This window comes from Pyrgilauda ruficollis, unplaced genomic scaffold (genome assembly GCF_017590135.1).
Source record: "Pyrgilauda ruficollis isolate IOZ18807 unplaced genomic scaffold, ASM1759013v1 scaffold79, whole genome shotgun sequence".
Lineage (NCBI taxonomy): Eukaryota > Metazoa > Chordata > Aves > Passeriformes > Passeridae > Pyrgilauda > Pyrgilauda ruficollis.
In genome coordinates, this window is record NW_024529821.1 from 5,747,025 (window position 1) to 5,773,607 (window position 26,583).

At 51.0% G+C, this 26,583-nt stretch overlaps 2 protein-coding genes across 3 annotated transcripts in view; one reads left to right on the forward strand and one right to left on the reverse strand.

The window, feature by feature from the left end:
* On the forward strand, positions 1 to 20,704 carry CUNH3orf70 (chromosome unknown C3orf70 homolog). Its single transcript, XM_041486885.1, has 2 exons — positions 1 to 328; positions 17,582 to 20,704. Exons 1-2 carry the CDS (start codon positions 154 to 156, stop codon positions 18,133 to 18,135), a joined length of 729 nt encoding a protein of 242 aa, XP_041342819.1. The 5' UTR covers positions 1 to 153; the 3' UTR covers positions 18,136 to 20,704.
* A 742-nt stretch (positions 20,705 to 21,446) lies between these two features.
* The window catches only part of VPS8 (VPS8 subunit of CORVET complex), a 66,800-nt gene continuing 61,663 nt past the window's right edge, over positions 21,447 to 26,583 (reverse strand). For both annotated transcript variants that reach the window (XM_041486884.1, XM_041486883.1), the window contains 2 exons: positions 22,800 to 22,880; positions 21,447 to 22,168 (listed from right to left, as the gene is read on the reverse strand). In XM_041486884.1, the coding sequence (XP_041342818.1) occupies positions 22,013 to 22,168; positions 22,800 to 22,880 (237 nt within the window). In that variant the 3' untranslated portion in view covers positions 21,447 to 22,012. The remainder of the gene's footprint in view (positions 22,169 to 22,799; positions 22,881 to 26,583) is intronic.

A 26,583-nucleotide genomic window follows, 5' to 3' on the forward strand; every position in this document is an offset into this window, starting at 1 on the left:
GCCCCCGCGGCGCTGGGCGGGCGGGCGGTCCCCGCTGCGGCTCGGCGCCTTCTCCTCCTCCTTCTCCTCCTCCTCGTCCTCAACCTCCTCCTCCTCCTTCTCCTCCTCCTCTGGCCGCTGCGGCGCGGGGGCTGCGGGCGGAGCGGCGGCGCCATGAGCGGGGCGGCGGCGGCGAAGAGCGAGAAGCTGGACGAGGCTCAGGCGCTCGCCCGCAGCTGCGCGGGCAGACCCGACTTCCAGCCCTGCGACGGGCTCTCGCTCTGCGCCACCCACAGCCACGGCCGCTGCTTCCGCCTGCACTGGTGCTGCCACCTGGGATGGTGCCACTGTGAGTGAGGGGGCGAGGGAGCGGGCGGGGGGCGCGCGATCCCGGCCGTCCCGAATGCCCTGTCGGTCCCCGCGCGCTGTTTCACAGCCCGTCCCGTTCCGTCCGTCCCGTTCTGTCCCGTCCCGTCCCGTCCCGCGGCCAGCAGCAGCCCGCTCCCGGAGCTGTCCGTGCCGAGGCGGCCCCAGTGGGACCCTGACCTCGGGTGCTGCTTCCGTAGGAGCGGCAGCGGCGATGCCCGGAGAGTTCTCTCGGGGCCTGGAGTCCCAGTGCCCCTCTCCCCCGTGAGCCGGCCCGAGGGTGGGCTGTGGCATTGGCTGGGCACCGCTGTCCTTCTCACCAGCCACTTCATTCTCGGTGCTAATGGTTTTCTTTTTACAAGCGTAAACCCCTTTGAGCAGAGAGGTAACTGCTTTAGTCTATATATAGCAGATAGCTTCAAAATCCAGTATTGAGCCAACTCTGGTGAAAACGCGCCCAACGACTTTATTATCAGTATTCAAGATCCTGATGTATCTAATCATGGAGGCTGAGATTGAACTGTGGATGTCCAAACATAGTTTGATGAATAATTAATCACGTAGAGCTTTGAACAGCAGGCTTTCCCAGCAGCGTGTTGATGCGAGGTCAGGAAATGGTGATGGAGCAATGTACTTGGGTCGTGTTGTGTTCTGGAGATCTTAAAGCTTGGATGGTCAAGGTTAACACTGGACCCTTATGTGAGGGTTACTTGGTGCTGCTGAAGGTGTCCCTGGACTCCTGATATCCCATTCTCATTTTAAATCCATTACCATTGCTCCTTGCAATTTTAGTCACCTTCACGGATTCCCCTTCACACAGACTTTTTGCAAATTTTGTTTCACAGGGAAAGGGGGCTGCCCCAAAAGCCAGCTTTTGTTTGAATGCAAGCTTCTATATCAATTAAATATGCATTTCAGGTTTTTTGCCTTGATTTGGGATTCATTTGAAAGCAGTTCAGGACAAAAGGTTTTCTTCTGTCTGTGCCCTGAGTACTGTGTGGCACAACTGGCTGTGTGAGAAGGTGCCACAGTCACCTGTTGCACAGGTACAGAGACTCTGGCATTTCATCAGTAACACAAAGGTTATGGCCTAGATTCTTCCCAACATTTCCCTGGTCTCAGTTATTTGTGGCCACCATCAAGATATAAAAGCTTATGAGCACTCTGGATCAGAGCTCAAAGTGGTGCTTATAAACTGGAGATGTTACCCAAAATCATCTGGGAATGGTCCTGGGATGGGGAAGTCAAACATGGAACTGGGAAGCAATTGCAGAGAGGAATCTGGGGATTAGGACGGATCACAAACTGCCTGTGCCTCAGCAGTGGGAGGGCTGCGTGGCAGAAAAGCCAAACCCAGAACCCCAGCCTTCGCTTTGGGATGCATTACCAGGAGCATGGCAAGTGTGCAATTTAATTAGTCTCTTCAGCTCAGTGATGAGGAAACCAGGCTGATGGGCTGAGCTTTGAGCGTTGCACTTTATAGAGCTGTAGGAGAACTGGGGGGGAGATCACAGAGATCAGCTTAGAAAAATATGCTTTACAAGGGGGTGCAAAAGAAAGGGTTGTTTGGGCTGTAAAAGATTGAGGGAGGGAGAAAGGAAGGGTTGATGAGCTTTGCAAAGTGTAAGGTTTGCACAGCTTGCAGAGCAGCTGTGTTCGAGTCCTCTGCACAGAGGTGGCAGAAAACCAGGTATCTCTTACCTGTGACCAGGAGAGTTCATGTTTGGATATGGGAAAATATCATAATTAGAAAGAGAAGTGCAGCAGGGGAACAGAGTACTTGAGAAGGTGAAGAGTCATGGTCCTTCAGGGAAGGCTTAGACTGGTGTCTCTTAGGCATTACATGGAACTGCTTCCCTCTTGGAAAGACCACTTGAGATCCCATCCAACCCTTTGCTTCTGTGTGGCAATTATAAGATTTAAAAATAGTTACAGCATTTGCAAGAAGTACAGACTTCCTTCTCAATTCCTCCTTTATGGCTAAGGAAAAGTTAAGATACTTTTGCCTCAATAAACCAGGATTTTAAATGTAAGATTTTAAAGGAAGTCACACACTTCACTGCCTTGTTTAATCTTCTGAAAGCTATGGTGAAGCGTGCTCCCTTCTTGCCCCTCATTTCCTAATGCAAATTTCAGAGCTAAGGGTCTCTTTGTATCCTGTTCCTGTGGAATGAGTTGAGTTGCACTTAAAAGGGGTAAGAATGAGGTCTATAATGGGAAATTGTATAGAGGTCAGAGATGTAATTAAACAGTATTGGGAGTTACCTTGCATAAACGCAGTGCTGTAATACTGACTTGGGAATCCTCAGAGGGTTCTTGAAAGTGCTTTTCTGTGACTCTTAAGAGCTGTATTGGGGAACAGGAAACTCTACATCAATTAAAAGGGCTATTGAAGTATTATTTTCCATCAGTGGCCAAGGTCCTCGAGAATGTCAACTCAGTTAAAGTGCACTTACACTGAGAAATTACAAAAACTCACCATGCCGTGATGAGTAGATTGTCTCCTCATGTGTATTCAGAATCACATCTGCTTACTTCAGTGACAGAAGCAATTTAGCGTTGCAGAGCCACTTGGCTATGGAAGGAATAATTGAGAAGGAACCCAGTCTGAATTCCCAAAGCTGTTGTGGCTGGCATGCTCGGAAGTGAGCAGTACTGGAGGTGCTCTCTTTGCCTCCGATGTTTCTCTGTCCATAAAATGGCAATAATAGCTGGCAGGGAGATCACAGACTGGCTGGTGTATCCAAACAGCTCCGAGAGCCTCAGCTGCCCTGGGTGCCTGTATGACTTGTGTGTCTAAGCCTGGAGTTCATTTTAGGTCCTTTTCAGTCTGTTCTGGGCTTGGTGGAGAGCAGATTTCCCAGTGTGCTGTTTCTCTAATGCAATTCTGTGCATGGGGAGCTCTGAACCCAGGCACAGCCCCCATAAGAGGTGCATGGAAAACGTGCAGGACGGGTGTGCCTGGGGGGGCTGGGATGGGGGGGTGCTGGGGTGCCTCGGGTGTCACTGGAGCTGCTGGGCTCTGCCCAGAGTGCAGGGACACCTCGACCCTGCTGCTGCACTGTCCTCAACACCCCTCCCCTGGGTGCTGCCAGGAGGCTGTGCTGACTCCAGTCTCCATGTGGAAGCAGGATGAGGGCTCAAGCCTCGGAGTCCTTTTCCCAGCAGGAAAGAAGGTGTTGGCCCAGGAGGTGTTTTTTACTTCAGCCCGTGTTTGTCCCACTACACATTTCTCTTGCTTGCTCTGTGTCCTGCACACATTCCCTTTGCCAGGGTGGCAGCCCCCTGTTCACCTTCCTCCCCTCTGACAGCCTTGGGAGGTTTTGTTTATTAGATGCAAGCTGAGAGCCTTAAATTACTCTGATCTACTTTCTCCAGAGCCAGAGAAAACATGCCAGAGGCAGGTCTGCAGCAAGGTGCCTGCCTCCCTTTCCTCACCTCGGGATTTCCACTGCAGCTGTGATTTGCACTGATGCTGGCTGTGAGGCTGCTGGCTGTGAGGTGGTACCTGCTTATGTCAGAAAGGATCAGATCCTCGGGGTTGCATCTGTCCTGACCTGACAGTAGGACTTGGACTTTTGCTAATTTTACTTCCTAAGAATTAACTGTGAAAGAAGGCATCATGCTTGATACAATTAAGAGCATTCTCTTGCAACTGGGTTCATTTATAATCTGAATATCTTGCATTCTGTTAAACACCCTGCAAACCCCTCGGTACATTATGCTGCAATTATCAATAATACATGATGAATCTGGTTCCACAGCAGTTGCATCAATAGACAGTAATTGTGCCACCTTGTATTAGCCTTTCTATGCTTCCCCCCCGCCCCATTCAGCATCAGAAGTGCAAGCTTTTATCTCCTTAAAGCCTCTTGCATATCTTATATTGAAAAGTAAATGTGGCAAATAAATTTCAGTTCCACCACTTTTACACGTTCAGCTGTTTGGAACCTTTACAAGAAAACAAACCAAGCATGGGGAAAGTGTGAGATTTCCATTGGGGGGCCAGGAAGGGAACATATTGCTAGGCTCAGGCAAGGAACAAGATCGTGGTGGCAGGAAAGGTTTTTAAAAAGACACCTGCTCCCCCACCCTTGCAGTTTGCTGGGTGGTGGATAGCACTTGCAGGTGTGCCTTGGATTAGTTTCCCACTCCCTGGCATGCATCACAAATTATGGCACTGCTCGGCTGGAGTTTGCAGCCAGACCTGGCAGGTTCTGCATGAGGTCAGGCAGGCCTGGCAAGAGATCCAAGGAATTGTTATTTTTCAGCCAAGAGGAGAAAATGGGTTTGTGTGATGGGTGGCATGCCACAAAGGGCATGTATTTGCTGGGTGGTTTTGGGGAGAAGAGCTTCTCTAAATTTGGTCATGCTAGCAATATTCTGGGAGTGTAGAACTAGAGTTCATTTACATTTGTTGTTCACCTGAAGAGGCAGCCCAGGATTTCTCTTGGCTCCCAGAGCTCCATTGCTTCCTCTCAGTGTCTGAGGGCACCCAGCAGAGGCACAGTCCCTGTGATTGGGGTCTCATCAGTCCCAGCTGTGTGCTGGCCAGGGGAGGGGGTTATCCCTTATCCATTGCCCACAGCTGCAGCCAGGGAACGAGCCAAATCAGCACAGTCACTGCACCTGGGTGTGCTCTGAGCTGATACTGCTCCTCACATTCTTCTCTGCTTGAATCACTAGTAGCTTTCTTTTATAACATTTTAAAATGAAGGAATTTGTTGTTTGTTGCACAGAGCTGGTGAAAGTTCTCTGTCAAGGCCATCCTTGATTAAACCTCTTCCAGGGAGATGTGGTGTGTGCCCATGGCAGCTCCTGCCTGCTCTCTGGCAGGTACACACCTGGCCCAGGTGCAGGCATTTTCCCCTGCCACACAGTGATGTGTGCAGCATTTCAGTATTTCTGTGCACACCAGCAGCATTTCCAAGGTGTGTCTGCCCCTCTCCAGTGACAGAAGCCATCAGCAGGGCCTCTGACAATCTTCCAAACCCATGTAATTACTCAGACCCCAGTCTGCCTGTGGGAATTATGAGGAGGGAATCAGTGAGGGAGCCCTGCTTTCCTGTGACAGAGCTGGTAAGTGAGCTGAGATGGTATGGGGAGGAATTCAGGTGCATTCTTATAGGGCTTGGGGGTCTAAAGAGGAGCTGTGCCTGCCTGCAGCCAGTGTCTGTCGATCCCTGTGTGTTACAGGAGCAGTCACAGCCCTGGGGTGCTCTGCAGCACAGCATGCACTGTACATCTCCAAAAACCTTGCTCTTATTCATTGGGTTTTCCTTATGTTGGTTTTTGGTGGCTGTAAAACTCGTTTCCACATCCAGGAGGGAGCAGAAGGGCAGCAGTGCTCTGGTGCTCTGTGTATCCCTGTGTGCAGATGGTGATGTGGACTGGAAGCAGCCAGCCTGGCAGTGGGGATGGCAACTCGAATTTCCAGCAGTACTGTTCCACAGGGCAAAACTACATCCTGATGACTGATTTGTTGGATAAACAGGGAAAGGGAGTTGTAACATGCTTGTGTCTGAAATTCTGAGTATTTGGAGGAGCTCATACATTTTTCTTCATTTTTCTTCCACTATTCTTCGAAAGTGGAATGGAGTAGTGGGGCTAGGAGCAGTAGGGCTGGGAATTCCCAGAAAACACAGCTTGGTCTAGAGGGAGAATGACACAAATCCTGGGACAAATAGGCATTTTGAATTTACTTCTGCTGTGAAAAGGATTTGAACATTCATCCTGTTATGTCCATGTATCCGGACAGAATGTTTGTGCACAGAGCAAGGCATTATGCTGAGTGCCAGGCAGAAGCTGCAGAAAGGTGGATGTTGCAGCTTGTAATGGGAAAAGACTTTTAATGAGGATTTGTTGCCTGTGGCTGTGCAAGATCTTCTCTTCACCTGTATTTTGAAGAGCTATGATATTCCAACTTCGTTTCACTAAGCTGTACACAACTAAGGAAAGAATGTCAGCTTAATATATTCTGAAGTGTTACTCTAAGGGAAAACACTGCCAGTTTTTATGGGTGCACCATTCCAGACCTGGATGGGATTTTGTTCCTCAGGTTTTAGTTATAATCTGGAAATCACAGTATGAATGTACCATTGATAAGAGAACTCACATGTGTTGATTCCTTGTACCCTGTGGGAATGTCACTGCCTCTGGAAGAACACACTGCCATTGATTTTGAATCCTTACTATAACGTTTAGAGACGTGCATGTTCTGTTGTTATTAACAAAGGTGCAAATATCACTTAACAGAATTAGACCACTGGAAAATCTCTGAATTCAGGCTACTTGCTTAGTGTGTCTCGTAGGACTAGCTCTTGTACAACTCATGCGTGATTGAACAGAAATCACTGTACTTCTCTCTCCAAAAGTTGAAGAAAAAGGGACCTGTGTACCAAAACACTTCCGGCCAGCCAAAATCTCTTTGTCATGCATGACTGTGAGACTGTTTTGTAATCTGTCTGTCCACCTGAGACAGATAATTCACAAATAATAATTCACAAATAATTTTATCTGCTTGCCCCAAACTCAGTGATCTGCTGTTAAGAGCCTCTGAGAGTGGCAGATAACTGACACCCTTCCTCTAAGGCTCCTTGAAGGGTTAAGTGCTGATTTTGAGAAACCTGAAAGGACAAAGCTGGGGATATTTCCTACCAGAAGCAAGTACTTCTGAAGAAAAAGTTCATTAATCTTGTGTCTCGTCAGCTGTTGGGGTTGTCTGTGAATGCAGGGTGTCCTGAACCCTGCACGGTGAGGGCTGGGCCTGTGCTCCTGCTCAGAGGGCTTCTTGCTGGTGAGAGGCTGCTGGCACTTTTGTCACTGCAGAGGAACAGCCTCAAGATAAAATCTGCATGGAGCACAGTGCCTGTGGCGAGCGTGTGGCTTCCTTCCTGGACTCTGCAGGTGAGGGAATCTGTTTGCCAACCTGGATCTGCAAGCTTGCTTAATGCCAGTGCCCAGTGCAAAAGTGCCTGCTGTCACATCCTTCCCCTTGTGGCTCTTGATGGATGTTTCATGGGTCTTAACTGGCAGCCTGTGGTCATAGCCTTGCATTGTCCCATGAGACTGAGTCACAAGGTTGTCGTTGCTGTGACTTCCATCCGGCAGGTCTGCAGAGCTGACACTGCTCAGGTCTGCTGGAAGCACTGAAGGGGCCTCTCAAGTGCTTGGCACAGGACCTCCAATTTCCTGGCAGGACCTGCGTGCTCATCAAGAACACCTTTTGTCACCGCTCGTGTTGCTGCAGCCAGCAGAGCCGGGCTTGTAGAGCAGGGGCATCTTGGGGTGTTCTTATGTAATGGCTCTCAATTTAACCAGTGCTGCTGTACACTTCATGACTCACTGCCAGCCTTGGTAACTTATTTCTGCACAGCCTCACACTGGTGAGGCTCTACTAGAAATTTGTGTTTCTGTAAAGGATAAAAAGCAAAACGCTTTACTCACAAACAGTGTAAGATGTTCCCAAACTCCCGAGAGCTGTGACAGTGTGGGCTTAGCTGCTGATGGATGGCACAAGCTTATACTAATGCAAAAGCTGGTTGACAGTAGATTGGATTCCAGGTAGAGCACTTCTCTCTCTGCATATAAAGTGACCCTGGTTTAATGTGTTGTGGTTTTTCTTCCAGCACCTCCATGAATTTATCTGCCCACAAGATACAGAGTATGTTTTCATAATGGCTTTGATTCTTCCACTAATCAATTTTTATGTAGTGACTGATCACAGAACTGAAGAAGTGCAGTTTGTGCCATTTGGAGATGTTTTTGCCAATAGCTGAGTATATTCACATAGAGGGAAGTCAAAAACCTACTGGGAAAGTGAAAACTGATTGCTTGGCAACTGGGTCTTGTTTTTAACATAGCCACACTTTAATTTAGGCCATGTAACAGTTGGAATTTATATGTAACCTACGTTGTAAAACAATTTCAGCAAGAGGCATGCATTTGTATTCTTGTTCTCACTGGTGGCTGCGGAGCTCGAGAGCCCACACGTCTGCTCTGGAAGCTGCTTGTTTGGCTGTGTGCTTGCACCCAGCCCTGAAATGACTCCCTGCTGTGCCAGGCTCTGTGTGCCAGGCTCTGTCTGTCCCTCTTGCTGCCACACATGATGCTGGTGCTCACCTGTAACTGTTGCAGGCAGGGTGCTTGGCTGCTCCATGCTGTGTAGCTGCCTGGTTGCATTTCAGTGCTTTCCCGGGCCTGAGCCCTGCTCCAGGTGTTTGCACGCTCACTCACTCATCACTCACTCACTCATCACTCACTCACTCCCTCCCTCCCTCCCTGGTACCTGGTGAAAGGTTGGGGCAGCATCAGGTATGCCAGGGTGGACTGACCAGCTCTTGCAGCCTTCCTGCAGTCCACCAGCACTAGCCCAGCTGTAGGCAGGGCAGGTGGAAGGAGACACTCACCTTTTGCTTTGTTTTTTGTCCCTGTGCCACTAGACCTTGATCTGCTGGCACAGGAGCCATTCTGCAGCTGGTCCTGTGGGATCTTGCCTCTCTGGATGTGAAGCCGAGAGCAATGCTCTTACCTCTGCCAGCACTGCCTCACCCTGGCACAGCAGAGAGCTGTTTGTGCTCCCAGCTGTGCTGTCCAGGTGCTCCAAGTCATGCAGTGCACTGTGTGACACAAGGGCTCAATGTGATCTACACTGCTCCACCTCCAGAGGTGGTACTTTGGCTTCTGTATGTTGATGCAGAGCATTGCTGGACCCCACACTCCTCCAAGGAGAGCACTGGTGCCCATATTTGCAATCCTCAGCTCCAGGTGATGTGTTTTATGCAGAAGCAGGGAGAGCAGTCCTTTAAAATCCCCAGAAATGGGTTCTCTAGAGGCCTGTGATAGAAATAGCTTGGTTTGAATGGCGTGTGAATGGAGATGTGCATGAGGCACCAGGAACAGCACTGGGTTAACAGAGTGTGTTGGGTGTGAGGAGCCTGTTCCCAGCACTGGAGCTGAAGAACATGGTGTTGTCCAGCCTGAAGGCTCCTGCTCCCACACAGCAACTGCACAGATGATGTGTCAGCAGATCCTGGGCTCTGGCCACAGGAAGGAATCAGCACAGGTACATCACATCCCTTGGGCCACCGTTTCTCCTGTCAACCACCAGGAAGACACTGTGGCCACAGAGATGTGTCTGTTCCAAGCTGTGAAGTCCAGCCTCCTGCCCCACCTGTCCCCTGTGGGTGCAGAGTACAGGTCTTTAGAGAGCACTTTTCCTTCAAGGACCTGGTAAGTTGTTCTGCTTATTTGAGAATTCCCAAGAAAACATTCCATTGTATGCAGAGACTCAGGGTGCCCCCCTGCAGCACCTACCACACACCTGAAGACAACTGGATCTTGTGTCTGCAGTCCCTTTGATTTCCAGGCAATGCCATGGTCTTCTGGGTAGTTTGACATGGAGCTGTGCTTATGTTGCTTTGTTTCCCTGTCAGTGCACTGACTGGCTGCATGGAAATCATGGGCTGCTGAAGCTTGAGCAGATGGTGCACAGGGATGGGGTTGTAGAATAAATATTTAGCACTAAGCCATTTTTTGCTATTTTCTCTACTGAATTTTAAAAATATCTAGTGTAACTTGGGGGATAAAATTTCTCAGGGGAATGTGTAAGAAGTGGCTGTTCTGGCCTTTGGGGGTGGGTTTGGAAGGGATGTTGGAAGATGAATATCCTTGGATTCAGAGCTTGGGTAGTGTTGCCCAGCTGCTGTGCTGGCAGAGGCAACCAGGGCTGTGCCACACTTTCCATGCCTGTGCTTCTGTGTTTTTGGCACCCAGCATGGAGCTGGGGTGAGTAGCACCTGTGGTATGGGTGACATTCTCCAGCTACTGAAAGGAAAGAGCTCCTCCAGAACACACATGTGCTGTGTGCTGCTGCTCTCTGCCTTGTTGGGTGCTGGTATTCTGTTCCCTTACAATGCTTCGTGAACAAATACGGCTCCTTTAAGAGGGTTTATGGCTGCATCTCTCAAACCTTCAGGGCTGCTTTTTCTTTAAGTCCAGTAAATCCGTGTAAGCAGTGAGAGTAAAGAGCAGGGATGATGGAGGAAGCTCCAGGGTCTGTTTGCATTTAAGCGTTACCTGCTCTTAAGCTGATGTGCACAGAAACTCCTCAAAGGCTTAGACAGCTCACAGCATGTAATGTCATGATCCTTTTTGTATTTAAAACAGATCAAGACAAAAGGGCATTAAAATACAAATTTGATGAGGAAAAACTTCCTGATTTTTCCCCATTCTGTGCTGGTTTCCTGTGAAAAGCCTTGAGTCAGGGGCTGGCACAGCTGTCTGGCTCTACAGCAGGGAGGGAACACCTCCACAGGAGAGAGCTGGCAGCTGTATGGAATTGCTCCTAGGCAGTTACTGCCAAAACATTGCTGGACTGCTTCTTCCCTGTGCTTGGATGGGGTCTGGAATGGGATGGATTCATTAGTGCTCAGATGGAGGTGCTTCTGTGAGAAGGAGCTGTTTGCAGTGATACATTTCTGTTAGGGCACAGCCTGCCAGCCCTTCCTGCTGCACTTCCAGCCTGCTCAGGTCATGGTGTGTGGCTGCTTTTTCTGTTGTTCCTTTGCTGAGTTGATTTGTGCCCTTGGAGTCTCTTCTGTGATCCCTTATGGGGCCTTCTAGTTCTGCCAGAATTCCTGTAGGTATGCAGAATGTTCTGTTTGCATTCCCCACAATAGAAATTTGTTTGAGCAATCTTAGTGCTTTTTCAAAGTTGTTTGGACAAAATGTAAGGCAGAAATATCACTTGCACTGAGGTGCTGCATATCTTTATCTATGAGGCTTCTTCAAGGTGGACACTCATTTCAGTTATGCCTTTTTATAACCACCAATGGCCCAGTTCAGCTCTACTTGAGCCTGTCAATCTGGCAGTGCCTCAGTGTCCTGAAATGTTTTCCATTTCCTTTGGTGGCTCATCCCACATCTTTTGTTCACCATGCAGCCCATGAGGATTTGCTGGATATGACATGATGTCCATTCCATACATCACAAAGAAAAGCAGACTGGGTGAGCAGTGCAGTTTTTCACATGTGCCATCTGTAAACGTGCTCTGGGTTCCTCCTTCCATTTGTTCTCACCCCTCTGGAAAAGTTAGTACTGTGCTCTAAGTTTAGTTTGGAGGTGTGATAGTCCTTGGTGAGTATTTATGGGTAGGACAAGCTTTGTTTGTAAGGGTTTGTTGTTCCAAGCTGTGCATGTACCTGGTGAGAGGAGGAGGAGAGCCAGAGCAGTCATTCTGGCCACTGTTCAGCTGGCAGGGCTGGAGGGCCATGACCCCAGGTACTCAGCCCAACATCACACTTCCCAATGGAATTCCCCACTGCTGGGCACTTGGCAACAAACACGTGTGGTGGGCACCTCCAGCAGGCTGAGGATGCTGAGTGCCCTCCATAAACCTGTCCAGGATGTGCAGCGAGCTTTGCCTCAGGCTGTGAAGGAGGAAACCCTCCCTTGCCCCAAAGTTCTGCTGTGCCAGCCATGAATCCCTACCTGGTTCCTTCCCATGCCCTTTGGCTGGGCTGGCAAACCTGTGCCATCCACTGCCCTGGGGGGCCCTGGAAACCCAGCTGGGTGTGACAACCTCTGTACTGCCCTGGGGCCGCTGTGCCAGTACTGGCAGCAGGACACCAGTCCCGCTCAGAGCTGTCACCACCTGACAGGGAGATGCACATGCACCTGGTGCTTCCCCAAGAGCCAGCCTTGGCTCTCCTGCCATACCCAGGAGATGTGGAACAAGTGCCACCAGAAGAGCACTCGGTTGTCCTCTGTCTCTTGTGTGAGGAAAGTCAGTGCTTGAGAAGCTCATCTCCAAGGTTTCCACACACAGAACAGCTGTGCAGGGAGCTCTCCTTGGAATAATGCAGATCCCCTCCAAGGCAGCGCTGTCTCCTGTCACACATGCATTATGAATGCTTCCTTTGCCTTCACTCCTTCAGAGCTGTGTGGTATTTAATTAGAGGGTTTTTATGTTCTTCATAGTGGGACCAATTCCCCTCCCATGTGAGCTGAATTTTTTGGCAGGGTTGCGAGTGGCAATAGCAAAGTCTGGCACAGCTGCAGTGAGAATCCCATTGGACTTCACAAGGGAGGATTACTGGTGCTGTTACACAGGTGTACGTTCAGGCAGCACCAGGTCACCAGTGTTTGGGGAGCAGCTCCCTGCTGGTGAACAGGACACATCCCTCCACACCCTCACTGTGGGCCTGTGGCAGCCATGGACTGTGCCCTGGGGTCACAGCTCCAGCCCCTCTGGAGCATCCACCACAGCTAAAGGCATGGAGATTCCCCTGGGATCAAAGCCAGTTCACCTTCAGCCCACCTCTGCTTGGGACTTCCACACGTGCTCAGCCCACACAGGAGCAGTTCCTAAGGTGAGCCAGGTCACGTTCAATAGCTGCCAAGTAGCAGGTCTTTGTTAACCTTGCTGATTTTTGGAGATAGATGAGCTGGCAGATGGGAGGCTGTAGAAATATTTGTTCCAGCAGCTGCAGGGGGAAGAATACATATGAAAAAAAGCTTTTATCTTTCAGTTAATAGATGTCTAAATGCCTTGCATGTGAACAAATACCCACGGTATGTATTGCTGACTTAGACTCGTAAAATCCACAGCTCTCTATTACCATTTTCTGAAGTGCAGAGCAATTCATGGTGTTATTTATTAGGACTAAGTCCTCCTTTTGAGAGGGTAAAATTTGAGAATTTGTTCTAGGAAACCTCCCTCCTGAAAGCTGGATTTTTATTTTTTTTTTTCAGTATGTCAAGCACGTTAATGAGTGCTAGAGGTAAACCAGAATGCTGGGATGGAGGGAAGTGGAAAAGAATTTTCCAGTTGCACCTCTGCTTATTTCATGGTTAAGTTATTTCATATTAGCCACAGAAATTGCTGCTGTTTTGTGTCTGTTTGGTGAAGATGCATGCAGACTGCCAAATTAGCAAAAAATCAGAGAAAAATACCTCATGGCTTGTTTCTCAAAGCTTGATTTGGGGTATTGGAAGCAGGAGGCTCTCTAATACAGCTTCCAGTCAATCAGCCACATAGTTCTGCTTATTAGTGCCACAAACATAAAAAAATTTCCAAGTTGCCTGAGTTTGCTGGAGATGTGCAGGTGATGATAGAGCTCCCTGCTCTGCTGGATCCTGCCTTAGCCTGCTGGCAGGCTCACTGGAAGCACAGAGCCAAGGCTTTGGGGAACAGCATCCATCCAGTTTGGCAATAGGATTTCTATTTCTGTGCACAGAGCAACAGGGAGATGAGCACTGCCCAGCACTCACTTCCTTGGACATAGTTGAATAGTTGTTCTGCAGTCGAGTGTTGGCTGTAGTATGTGCCAGGTCCCTGAGGATTTGGTTTGTGTGCTGGCACAAGGGCCAGCTGAAGAAATGGAGAAACAATTGTCCCTTTCTCGTTGTGCACCAGCTGCTGTCACTTTGAGGGGTCAGAGAGAGGAGCAGTGTTGGTGGGGGATAATGCCCTGAGCACAGAACAGGCTCAGGGGGACAAATGGTTAGTGTAGCCTATAGAGCTGTTTCTGGGGTCTCTCGTTTCATCATGTCACCTGTCAGCCAGTGGCTGTCATGGACAACCAACACTTACCTTGGCAGTCATTCTGGCAGAGCCCGATTTCACACTGTTTCCAAGAGGGGAGCAGGCTCTTGTTTCCCCTGAGCCCTTTTGCCATGGTGGTGGAAGTGCAGAGCCAGAACTGTGACATCTCTTCACAGCAGCTCTTAGTGTGCACAAGAACTTGCCAAACTTCTGCAAATGCAGCGAATTTCTTTTCACAGGATTTGGAGTTTGATTTGTAGACATGTGTTTGACATGTGCAGTATTTTTCCTTCACCACCTTCCACACAGGCAGTGGTGGGGAAGTGACCCAGGAAACAACTTCGGATGTGTTGTCTTGTGTGACATCTGAATTTGTGCAGAACAGTGTCATTTACAGGAGTATTCATCAGCACAGTGCAGTCACAGAGTTCTTCAGGTGACTTGGAATAAATAGGCAGTAAGTTCTGAGCTAGTGTATGAGATGGGATGGAGTAGAATAGGTGCTCAAAGTACTGTTTTATCACAGACTGTTGCCAGCTGTTCAGAGTCAGCAAAAATATTGCTGTTGATTTCCACGGGTGTTTGGTCAGATTGAGATGGATTATAAGAGAACGTGGGGACTTGTGCTTCTAGGCCATTTCTAGTGAAAAAGCCTAGCAATCCTGCAAGCTACAGGGGTGGGGGGTGATCTTATTTCTAATTTCTGCATTTATTTTTCATAGGCTGCATCCTGGCTGAAGTGTTTCCATGCATTATGTAGGGTGAGGGGTGGTAACAGAGGCTGTAAGCACAGCATTGTCCATGATCCAATCTGACAGTCCCAGTTCTGAGCACCTGCTCATGTTTTGAAACAAGTTTCATCTGTTTAAAATTGCCTCTAAAACCAGCTAAGACTTGACAAACTTGTAGCAGAATTCTAAAGAAATATAGAAATCAGTTAATGTAGAAAATTCTCTTTGCTGTGTGTTGGCTGCTTCCTGCTTTACCCTGGCAGAGCTTGTCCTTGGAACGTGAGGAACGTTTCAGCCCCTGTGAGATGACACAGACAGGCTCTGAAATCCTGTGCTCTTTGCTCCTTCTCTGGAATTAGTGCCAGCAGGCCAGTCCTGAGACACGCAGGGAGCTGCTGTGTGTGGCTGCAGTGGAGAAACAACCGGCTGAGCTCCCAGCAACTCCTTGGCTGACCTGGCCACCGCTCTTCTTCTTTTCCCAAAAAGGGAAAAACAAACACCAAAAAAGTTCAACTGAGGAGTCTTTGCTTTACCATTCCATGCCCATGCTGTAAGCTTCCTTGGCTTAAATACATTACTTTCTATTCCTAATATACCTCAGTCTTCTGCCAGCACATGGTGACTGTTTTAAGTGGAAAAACGGAGTCCTGTTGTACAGAGACCTTTTTTCTTCATACTGGTAAAATCTCCACTGGACCCTTCCTTGGACTCTTCAAATAGAGGCAGCACAGAATTGAGTTGAAGAAATGTTTTTCACCAGTATCTGGTTGTATTTTAGCATTGGTTGTCAAAGGAGCCCACACAGAAGCCCTCCAAATCTATGGATAAATAGAGCATTGTGGTTTCAGGCAAGGACAGGCTGCACTTCAGTTCCCATGAGCTGAATTTATCAGACACTATCCCAGCCAGCAGCACAGTAATCATCAGCTGTGGGGCTTTGCAAGGCAGTGGCATATTTAATGTTCACTAATTTCACAGAAGGATTTCTGGGAAGCAGCAGATGGCAGGAAGCCGTGGGCTGCTGCTGTGGCTGTGAGGGTGAGGAGCTTCCCTGGGAAGTTCTGTCCACAAGATTTGAGAAACCTCCGAGGGACCCCATTGCCCAGAGACGCCAGAACCAAGGATCTGTGCTGGAGGAGTGAGAGCTGTGCTCTGCCTGTGGCTGGAGCCTGCAGCTGCCGGATGCCAACATGCATTCCTCTGAGTCACAGCAGGTTTAGGAGCTACATCGTGGTACAGAGATGGCAAGTGGAGAGGATGGCTTTGTGTTTTCTGTCATCCAGCCATAAGCAGACAGGGGAAAAGCTTGATTTCTTGTCACTGAGCTTCCCCCATGGCTCTGTCAGCAATTACCATGGCACAGATCGTAGGGAGAAAACATTGGATGAGGTATTCGAGGGGAGCTGGTCAAAGCTGTTCACACACTTCCCCCTGCTGCCAGCTCTGTCTGCGCTCTCCTGCCACGGCACACGGGTGGGCTTTTCCCTCGTCGTGCCTGGAGCCTCTCCCATGCTCCAGAGCTCTTCCTTCGGTTCCGTGGCTTTCTGCTGTACTCCCTGTCCTTGGGCTACGGGGATTGGAAATCCCAGGCGACTTTCACATGAGCCGTTTCCCTTGCAGCAGCACTGCGGGGTGGGAAAAGCCTTCCCGGTGCTCGAGGTTCCCGGTGACGTCCCGGAGCTGGCAGAGCACAGGCTGTGCGTGGGCCCCGGAGCTGCCGAGAGCCGACAGAGCTCCCAGGGCTGGGAGGGTTTCCCGGCCCCAGGGGGATTCTCTGCTGCGGAGAGGCTTTGCAGGGGGAGCGAGCCCTGCCCGGGGGCTTACAGCAACCTGGTCTCGTAGGAGGTTCCCTGCCCACGGCAGGGGGATGGGAACTCCGTGGTCTTTAAGGTCCTTCCCAACATTCTGCGATGTTCCAAAGGATGGGTAATTCAGTGGGAAAGGCTGCATCTACCTGTGAGCTGGAAACACAGCAGCACTCTGCCTTCCTTAGTGCAGGAGCTTTCTGCCCCTCACCTGGAGAGCTGCAGGCACCCACAGCCCCTCCATGCTTTGGTGCATTTGCTGCCTGTGCAAGCAGGATCTGCAGCGCGTGCAGCAAAACTCTTCCGACAGCCCCACTACTCACAAGGCTTCTGAAAATTTGTGCTTTCCCAGCGGATGAGCCCCTGGGGAGACATGAATCTTTCAGAGGCTTCATGCAAATAAAATGCAGCATTTTACATTCTTAGGCATAGCCTCGGGTTTCTCAGTTTTTCCTGACATAGTCCCAATTTTCTGCTCTCTTATTTATTTCTGTTAGTGAAGATGTTTAGTTCACACTTTGTTCTGCTCAATATAACCAACATAATCCTATTTTCTTACTGCTTAACCAGATAATCAAGATGCCAAAAGCTTGGAAATTCCCTTATTTTCTGCCTTAAAATTCTAATTATAGTTATGTATGAACTTCTGGTTTATAATATGGAAAAACACAATTTAGTCCCCAAAGACAAAGAACGTGGAATCATGGACAAGGAGACTAACTGGAATAATAGTAATATAATAAAATTTTGATCATTGTAGCAAAGATGTAAGCTAGAACTTGCATATTATGTTCAGTGGGGGAAAAAAGCCTCTGAGAATCTTGTCCATTTTCTTTCTTCTAGAAAGCAGGGTGGGCAGACTTGGCATCTTTCGCACTTCATGGCTATGGAGTTGTGCCCCTGGAGTAAATTCTCCAGAGTTAGTCATGTCCTACAGCAGTCCTCGAGACAAGGTCAGGGAGGGGAGCAGCACTGGGGTACAGGAGGTTGTGATTACCTGCAGCATTAGGTGTCAGAGGATCCATACCTGCAGAGGCCATGAGAGAAGCAGCTGCTGCCAGCAGGGAACTGTTGGTGGTGTCCAAGGGTGTCAAAGTCATCGCTTCTGTTCAAACCCAAATACTTTTAAACGCTGCTCCTCTGTGTCCCCACAGGTAAATACGTCTACCAGCCCATGACCCCCGTGGAGCAGCTCCCCAGCACCGAGATCCCCGTCCGCCCCCGGGAGTCCCCCAACACCATCCAGATCTCGGTGTCGCTCACCGAGCACTTCCTCAAGTTCGCTCCCGCGTTCCAGCCGCCGCTGCCGCCCGAGGCGCCGCAGTTCTGCACCATCGCCGACCTCTTCATCGACAACTACCGCGTCAAGTGCATCAACGGCAAGATGTGCTACGTGCAGCGCCAGCCGCCCGCCCCGCACAGGGCAAAGCCCGACGAGGGCTCCGTCCGCAACGCCTTAATCACAAAGGAGAGCAATACACCAAAACCAGAGCACTGCTCCTCCCCGTCCAGCTCCGAGGACTCCGGCATCAACGCGGTGGGGGTTCACTACATGGAGTCGTGTGACGAGGACACGGAGGGGGTGGCTGAGCTGAGCTCAGAGGAAGATTACAGCCCGGATAGCAGCTGGGAGCCGGACGAATGCCCGCTCCTGTCGCCCTCGCAGTGCGAGATGGAAGTGATTGAGACTATAGAAACCACTGTGTGACCACACAAGTCGGCATCGGCTCAGTCCACTTCCTTCTCAGTAACGTTGCTTTTGTAGTATTTCTATTTTCTGTTTTTTCTGACAATCCCTTTTTTCCAGTGCACTTGATATTTCAGATTCCTGTCATGGGAGTGCGGTCACAGGACTTACATATGGTGAACTAGCAGCAGCCTGAGCAGTTTTAACACGTTCTCAGCCTGATCAGCTCTCCCACGTCTGCACGTAAGGTAGTGACAAATCTTAAGACTTTTCTAGCAGAAATAGGCCCTTTTGTTGGTCTGGGTTACCCCACACACAACTTCTCACACGAGGACGTGCCACTTGAGATGTTTCCACCTGTCGGGTTGTTGGCAGGGGTCCCTCAGAGCATGGGGGGTGCACGCCTGGAGCAGCAAACCGAGGTGCCCTTAGTCTTTCTCAAACAGCTACACAAGGCTCCTCCCGTCTCTGTCTGTCCTGGCGCCTTGTCCAGCCTCTTCCCTAGTGCTGGTGTGACCTCCTCCAAGGCTGTCGGCACCACGCTTCCAGCAGGTTGGAATGGCAAGCTAGAGAATGCACAAAGTGCCTCCAACTTTTCTCCAGGCTATGCACCGAGCAGCTGCTGAGGTAGGCCAGGCTCTGAAATCTCCTGAGAAGGCAGGTCTTGCTCTGGAGGGGGATGAGTTACCTGAATCCACCTGGTCCCTTTTCTCTGCCTGGATCTTGGGAAGGAGGTCTGGCTTTTGCAGGTGGGCAGGAGGGGGAGCAGGCAGAGGTGGGGCATGGCCATCTAACCAATACCACACTGGACTGGGGAGTACCAGGACAGGCGAAGGAAGCGACTACCTCCGAACTCCCGCCCTCGGCTCCGCCTCTGCCTCCTCCTGGGCACTCAGGACCAAATGGCCTCAGGGCCTGCATTTGCCTGAATAACAAAGTTTAAACAAAAAGAATTTTACCAGCCACACCACTGTGTCGGCAGAGCTTGGGGACAGCGTGGAGATGCCCCTGGGAGGTGACCCACGGTCTCAGTGGCACATGAGCTTGTTAAGATAGAGCCTAAAGTCATCCTAGTGGAGAGAGGAGGCTTTGGCTCCTGCTCCATCACTGCAAGTCCAGGAGCAGGTTCGGAGCAGGGGTCCCTCACCCAGCTGGTAGTGGAGCTGTCTCACAGGAGGTTCATTTTCAGCCCTGCTTGAAGGAAACAAAAATGTCACTCAGATTCCAGCCAGCTCCATGGAGCTGGAACCAGTAACTCCCGTGTTCCTGCAGCGGTACTGCCGTTCTTTGTGTAGTTGCTGTTTGCGTTTCAGAAGTCCCTGGTGAATCCAAGGCTGTAAAAACGTGTACAGTTAGTGACTGATCCTAGATTATAGTCTGTGGTAGAGGGTGGCTCATCTCTCACTGTATCCTGACAATGTATTCCCAATTTTATACACTTTGTAATCAGTATCTTTAGAAGACATTTAGGCAACAGTGTGTGTCTGTGCACATGCGCGTCTAGGAGTTTCCATGGGTGGATATAAAGTAATGCTGTACTTTTTAGACTAAGACTTTCAGACAAAAATAATAGGTTTTATAGTTTTGATGACTTACATAAAAATGTGCAATGCTTGTGAAATGAGGAACATGGGCCATTGCATGAACGGATACATTCTCACAAGGCACCTGAAAATACTCTGTTTTTCTGAGGGCATTTAAACAAAGGCTGTAGTAAAACTAAATAGGATTTATTTCATTTTTAAGGGCGGGGTTGTCTTTCTTGGCTAACTACAGTTTCTAACAACATTTTTGGTGTCTTTGGATCATTCAGACACATTCCATAGGTAGAAGGAAACATTATGTATAAACCTACAGCATTTATTCATATTTAACCTTTCAATTGTAACCTGAGTGGAGAGCTGAGCGAGCTCACTCTCATGCCTGGCCTCTGAACTTTCCTCCCAGAGAGAGGAAGGCTCTTCCTCCCCTGGGAACAGCTTCTCCTTCCCAGGCAGGAAGGGTGGGCTGGTGCAGCATGGCTTTTCCCAAGGGCAGGGAGCTCCTCGCCAGTTCTCCCTGGGGCAGCAAGGGCAGGGAACGTGAGCAGGACGCCCCTGCCCAGCACAGCTCACCTTGTTTGCAGGCAAGCAGGAGCTGCAGCCCTGCCCAGGCACAGGCTGGGAGCGCGGTGACCTCGGGGGGTGCTGGTGGCAGAGACTCCACAGGGTCCTGTCCCCGTCAGGATCCATTCTTTCTTAACTGTAAGTAATTAGCAATACCCACAAGCTGTGAGTGTCTCCTACCCAGGATTTGTTCAGATGTCTTAAGCACAATAAGCTGCCTCTTCCTTCTGTTGTTCCTGGAAAATGTCAGCGGCGCTCTGGGGAGTGCCGGGGCTGCTGGAGGGCGCTCGGGCAGGGCCCAGCCGCGGGGATCTCCTGCTCCATCACACACCCGGCTCCCACTGCTCCACGGAAAACGGGGCTCCTTCCTTTGCACAAACACGGGTGTGGCCGTGTTGCTGCAGCCATGCCCCGGGCTGGCTGCTCCCCCTGCCAGGGAGAGGTGTGTGTATATTTCCTCTTGAATAAAATACTGAACAACTGGCCTTCTGCTTGTCCTAACTGCCTGTGTGCTTTCCATGCCAGAGAGAAGCACTGCGAGACTTCCAGCAAAGGAAGGGCTGCTCACAGCTCCAGATGGCAGCCCCTGACACAGCCCCAGAGCCACGCAGACAAAGGGAATAACCAGGGGCAGCACACCAGGCCCTGGTAAGTGCCGGGGCTGGTGGGCAGGCTCATGGCCCAGCTCTGACTCATCTGGAAAGAGCTGCTCCAGCTGATGTGTGACCAAAGTCAGCTCCCTGACTTACCTGTGCCCAGGTGTGGCTGCAGGCTGGACACATCCCATGGTAGTTCTGCTCATGGGCAGGAGGTGAGCACACAAGGCACCTCAGGGCACTGGCACTGCTCCTACCCAGGTGAGCTCTGCACAACACCTGGTGCTTCTGTGTTCCTTGGAGGCAGCTGTGCTGCTCCATATTCCTGCCGTTCCATATGAGCTCTGCACAGATCAGCCACAGGAGTTCTGTGTGTAGGGAAAGCAACACCTGATGCTGTGCCCTGGGAGCAGCTGGGACCCTGAGGGCAACCCAAAACACCCAAGTGTTGGTGCTAAAGTGAGCAGGGGGAAGAGGAGCGTGTGTGACAGCACCTTTTTTACACACACACTCTTCCCGCACCCAACACAGGTATAAGGTGAGAGGGGAGGTTTGAGCTTCACTCACAGGCACAAGATGTATCTTTCTCTTACCAGCAGCCCACTCACAGAAGCGCAGAAGTCACAGCAAGTTCAACCAAGGGCCTCTTTAATGGGTTGGTAGAACACAGCGTGTGCAGGTCAGTTTGCTCACACAGGTGTCATTTCCTGCATTCTTCAGCCTTCTCCAGATATGCCCATTCTGTGCCCTCAGACCTCATGGCTGCTGCCATGAGACAGCAGGGCCAGGCCTTGCCAGAACAGCTGCTTTTAGCAGAACACAGAACTCAGATGTGGCCCCCAGCCACAGAACCAGCACAGCACAGGGACACAGGGCCTCTGGGCACAGGACAGGCTCCTCCAGCAGGGCAGGGCTGATTCTGTTACTTGGAAAAGTTCCTGCTGCCATGAGTCCCCGGGTCAGCACAGGCAGCCCTCCCTGTGCCCCAGCATGCTGGGGTTTGTCCCAGAGTTCCAGCTTCCAGCCCAGCTGCCCCACGACTGCCAAAGCAGAGCTGGGGCATCACCCAGCTGCGACCCTCCAGTGCCCAGTGGGGTCAGCACAGCGGGTTCTGGGAAAGGTGTGTGGGGGAAAATGCTGTGCTGTGGTGGGCATGCTCCCCAGAACCACGTCCTGGGAGCAGCCACGGCAGGAGTGCTACTCTTCAGCCAGCGGAGGGGGCGTCAGGTGCAGCTGGAAGTTCTCGTTCTGGAAGACGCTGCTGGTGGCCGGGTCCCCATGGGAAACGCTGAGCAGCCCGTGCTTGTCACCGCCACTGTGGCCACCGCGCGCCAGCTCCGTCAGGAGAGCCAGCTGCAAGGAAAACCCCCCTGTCACCCTGGGAACACTCCTGCAGGGTACACAGAGCCCAGGGCGTCACTGTGTCCCTGCTGCAGCGAGAGAAGCCTTAACCCAGGTAAAGCCAAGGACATTGATGGCATGGAGGGACTGCAGGTCAGCAGTCCTCAGCTGAACAACTCTCCAGGGGTCTTTAGGTTGATTTGAAGTCACATAATTGAAAAACAAACTCAGAAAGAACTGAAAGTGCCAACAACCACAGCCAAAACAGGCAGGAGGCACAAGGAAAATGCAGGGACAGAGGGAGCTGCGCTCTCCTTGGGACAGCAGGGGCATAGGAGGAGGGGGTGTTCTGAGCCATTGCAGGAGCAACAGTGTCTAGAGGGAAGCTTAGTTACAAATCCACAAAGGATCACCCCGTGGACACCTGTCAGGCCAGCCACAAAGCCAGAGCCATTCCCAAGGTTTCCCTGCCAGTGGCTTCCCCAGCATGGCTGCCTTGCAGTGTGCCACAGCCAAGTGCCAGCACTAGCCCAAACCCCAGAGAAAAGGCAGAGCCCTCGCTTGCCAGTGCCAGTGTCTGGCTTGGCCACATGAAAAATGCCCATCACCAGTTTGAAAGCAGAAGGCAAACGGGGGTACGTACTCGGGAGGTGCCTCGGTTGAGTCGGCAGAGCTGGTCAAAAGCTTGGATTTGCTGAGGATCCAACACAGACTCTGAACTCATCTGAGAAAGAGTAATAAAGTTACAGAAATCATGCAAAGCAGGCTGTCAAGTTCCTACGCACACAGAAATTAATTCCTGGGCCAGGAGCAGTCAGTCCACAACCTGTTTGGGAGGTCTTTTTAGCCATCTTTGCCTTGGCATGAAGCCACTATGTGCACCCCAGGTTTGGGGGCAAAAAAATTAGTCCTGTTCTTGCCCAAAGGACAGTTACACACCTGCATCCACAGTGAGTTATTGCTGGGCTCTGTCCCTGATGGCAGACTGGGATACCTCTGAGGAAGGAAAAAAGGCATGGGAAAACTCCCTCACAGCCAGCTGGGAAGAGAAGTAATGGGCCTTCAGAGGCAAGCAGCCTCTCCAGGCTCCTTCCCCGGTGGCAGCAGCAGCTTCCCCCAGCCCTTGCCCGTGTCCCAGCCCTGCCCAGCCCCACACAGCGGCACGGGAACGCGGGAGGGGACACGGGCTGCGTGTGCCTGCCACCCCGTGACTCTGCAATGACTGCCAGCAACTACTGCCATCCTATAATGGCATCATGAGTCCTGTCTCTTGTCCTCTAGTGGGGTGTTACAGCCTGAGAGCTGGGAAATGAGGGGTGGAAAGGGGAGGCAAGGCGAGTCATAGGGCAGCGGCAGCCACGTCCCTGCCCAGCCGTGGGGTACAAGGCCAAGTGTCCCCCAGCAGTGAGGGGCAGCTGCAGGTAAGGGCAAAGAGAGGGCCCAGAGCTGCACCAAGGCAGAGAGGGTGGCACACACTCAAACTGCTGTAAATGGCACCATTTACATGTCCCAGAGAGAGATGACAAAGCATCACAGATTCTTGTAGGTTTGTTCCAGTTATCACACCACAATGTTTCTATTTTGAATGTTTCTGCTCATATTGCAAAGCAAAAACATCATCAAGAAACCCCAACAGGAGCCAGGAGAACAGCCTCCCTCATGAGCAGCAGGCTGGCATCTGTTGTCTCTGGGGATCTATTTTTAAGGGAACATTCAAATATCTTCTCCAAAATACATCTCCCAGGGGCTACTAACCAAAAATGCTACAATCCTGCCAGTGGGTACTGACTGAAGCTGCATTGATTTTAACCTCTTTGGCAGTGGGAGATGCACTGAGCACCGCCCCCCCCCCATGGGTTTCCTGAAGCCTGGATAGTTCTGAGACCATCCCAAACCCACGCACACCTTGCCTTTGATCATTAAGCCTGGGAAGAGAGGAATGTCCCGAGTGCGGATCACTTATTCTGGAAACACTTGCCAAGCTCTCTCCTCCTCCTCCAGGATATTCTCTGTAGTGTAAATAACTATTTGCCAGGGAGCCAGATGCCCCCATTCCCTGCACACCTGGCATAGGCTTTGAGCCTGGGACAGGGAGGGTCAGGGACCCACAGCCAGCAGGTTGTACCAGTGCTTCCCAGGGACATGCAGGTCCTCCTCACTTGGAAAACACAAAAAGCAAGGAAAAACTGCCCTCCACAGTTGCTGTGGCCACAAGCATTCAAGGACAAGGAAAATGCAATATAATTGGCCTCTCCTCTCCTGCTCTCTCCCTATCACACGTACGTAACTATCAATCAGGCTGTTCCCAGGCTGATGAGCTGAAATATTGCAGGCAATTCTTTCTGTTGTCATGGAAACAAGTGCTGTCAGGCCTTTTCCTTTTTAAGCCTGTCACTAAAGGCATGTTTCCCTTCAGGAGCCACAGGAGGCTCCCGGGGTCCAGCAGCAGCACTCAGGTGTCAATGGAAGGCGCTGGGCTCACCCCACAGCACAGCCTCTGTCTCCAGGGCTGGCCACCTCTGAGATGGACCCTTCAGCACCTCCAACCCATTTCCAGCCACATCCCCACACCCCTCAGAAAGGCCTCAGACAAGACACAGAAGCCCAGAGAGGCAATTCATCTCCTGAGGATCTCGGCCAGGAGAAAGGGGAAAGGCTTTTTTCATTTCCCAGCTCTCCTAGATCCCACCACTAATGCTAATCTCTATTGCATGTTTTTCTTGCACGTATTCCACCCCCTCTGGTAGTCACCACACAGCCCTCCCAAGCTTGCAATTATCTTCAATTTAACAGCTACAAATTCCATCATCAGCCAGTGCTTAAGCAAAGCAGATTCCAACAGTTTGAGCGGAGGCACTGTCCACAGTCACGTCAAGAGACCCATCCCAGAGCTGCCCCTCAGCCATTCCTTCCACACAAGATATTGTGCATCAGTGAGAGTTCAGAACACCCCACTGCCCCAGGGGCACAGAGAGACACAGCCAGAAGTCCTGGGAAGGTTTTGGAATTCCGAGGAACAAAGGCAACCCTCCCACCTTCCCATTTACAGAGCTGAGCCCACAGGCAATGGACACCAAGCTCACCCTTGGCCTTCCTCCCCTACTTCACCATGGTTCATCAGCCTTATAAACAGGTACCCAAATTCAGGGCTTTCATGAAAACCCAGCCAATTAATGTTAAACTAAGTAAATCTGCCTCTCTTCTGCCAGATAAGGCCCTGCTGTTTTTAAGGTACTCCCAGGAACCCAGAATGACCAGCCAAAGAGAGAGCAAGGCAGGCTGTAACCCAAAGTCACTGCAATGACAGTGACATTACAGAGCTGTTTAGGGACTTTGGGGAAACCTCAGGATGCCTCTGTGAGAACAGCAGTGTTCTGCTGCTGCTGAGCTCTGCAGAGCCCTGCCCAGGGAGGCTCTGGGACAGACTCCCAGCCCACGGCTGCACAGGGAACAGCCTGGAGGGTCCTGGGCACACGTGCCCTGGGACAGCCCCAGAGCCTCCAGAACCTCACCCGTGGTAGCACACAGGGGCCAGTGGCTGGCAGCAGGAGAGCCCTGCCTGCTCCCTGTCAGAGGCAGCCAAGAGCCCCAAGTGCCCAGGGCAGAGCAGGCTCCCCAGCACTGGCAGGCTGGCACACAGCCCTGGCCTCTCCCTCCTCGGCAGCACCAGGGGAAAGGCAGACGTCTCTGGTTTCCAGCTGAACTTGAGGAGCAAACCTCCCACTCAGGGCCTGGGAGAGCACAGGTCTGTTTGTGCTCTGACAGTCACTGCTGCAGCCACGTGAGACTGCAGTGACAGGAGAGGAGGGCACTGTCTGTGTTAGACAGGGAGCACACAGGCACATCCCTGTGCTCCCACTATGCTCTGGGGAGCTGCTGCTGCCTACACCAGGTGCTGCTGGGATGTTCCCTTGGATTTCTACTGATGCCTTCAGCCAAAGGAGCAATAACACTGCTCAGAGTTAATTAGACAAACACAACCCCCACACATCCTCCCTGGACACCACGGCCCAGCAGACAGGGTGCTCATTTCTTATCCAGCAGGCTCTGAGAGAAACATGGCAGCACATGGATTAAATGTGAAAGGTGGCATCCAACAGGCTGTTCTTGGGCTGAGTTCAGCACCTGCACCTGAGAATTCAGAGGTTCCATGCAGAGAATTTTTTCTAGAGAAGAGCCAAGAGGCTGTTGAACAGATCTCACAGGGCTAAGCACAGAAGGCTGAGGAGGTGCAGTGTTCTCTCAAGGGCAGGAGATGGGGAGAGAAAGGGAAGGTAATCACACAATGTCCTGAGCTGGAGGGACTCACAAGGATCATCAAATCCAAACCCTGGCCTTGCACAGACACCCCAACAATCCCCCCCATACCTGAGAGTCTTGTCTGAATGTTCCTGGAGCTCTGGCAGCCCTGAGGCTACATCCATTCC

Excerpts from the sequence above, each read along its gene's own strand:
- CUNH3orf70 (XM_041486885.1), top strand. The coding sequence starts at position 154 with ATGAGCGGGGCGGCGGCGGCGAAGAGCGAGAAGCTGGACGAGGCTCAG. Across the intron at positions 329-17,581 it reads CCACCTGGGATGGTGCCACT|GTAAATACGTCTACCAGCCC; the intron begins GTGAGTGAGGGG and ends GTGTCCCCACAG.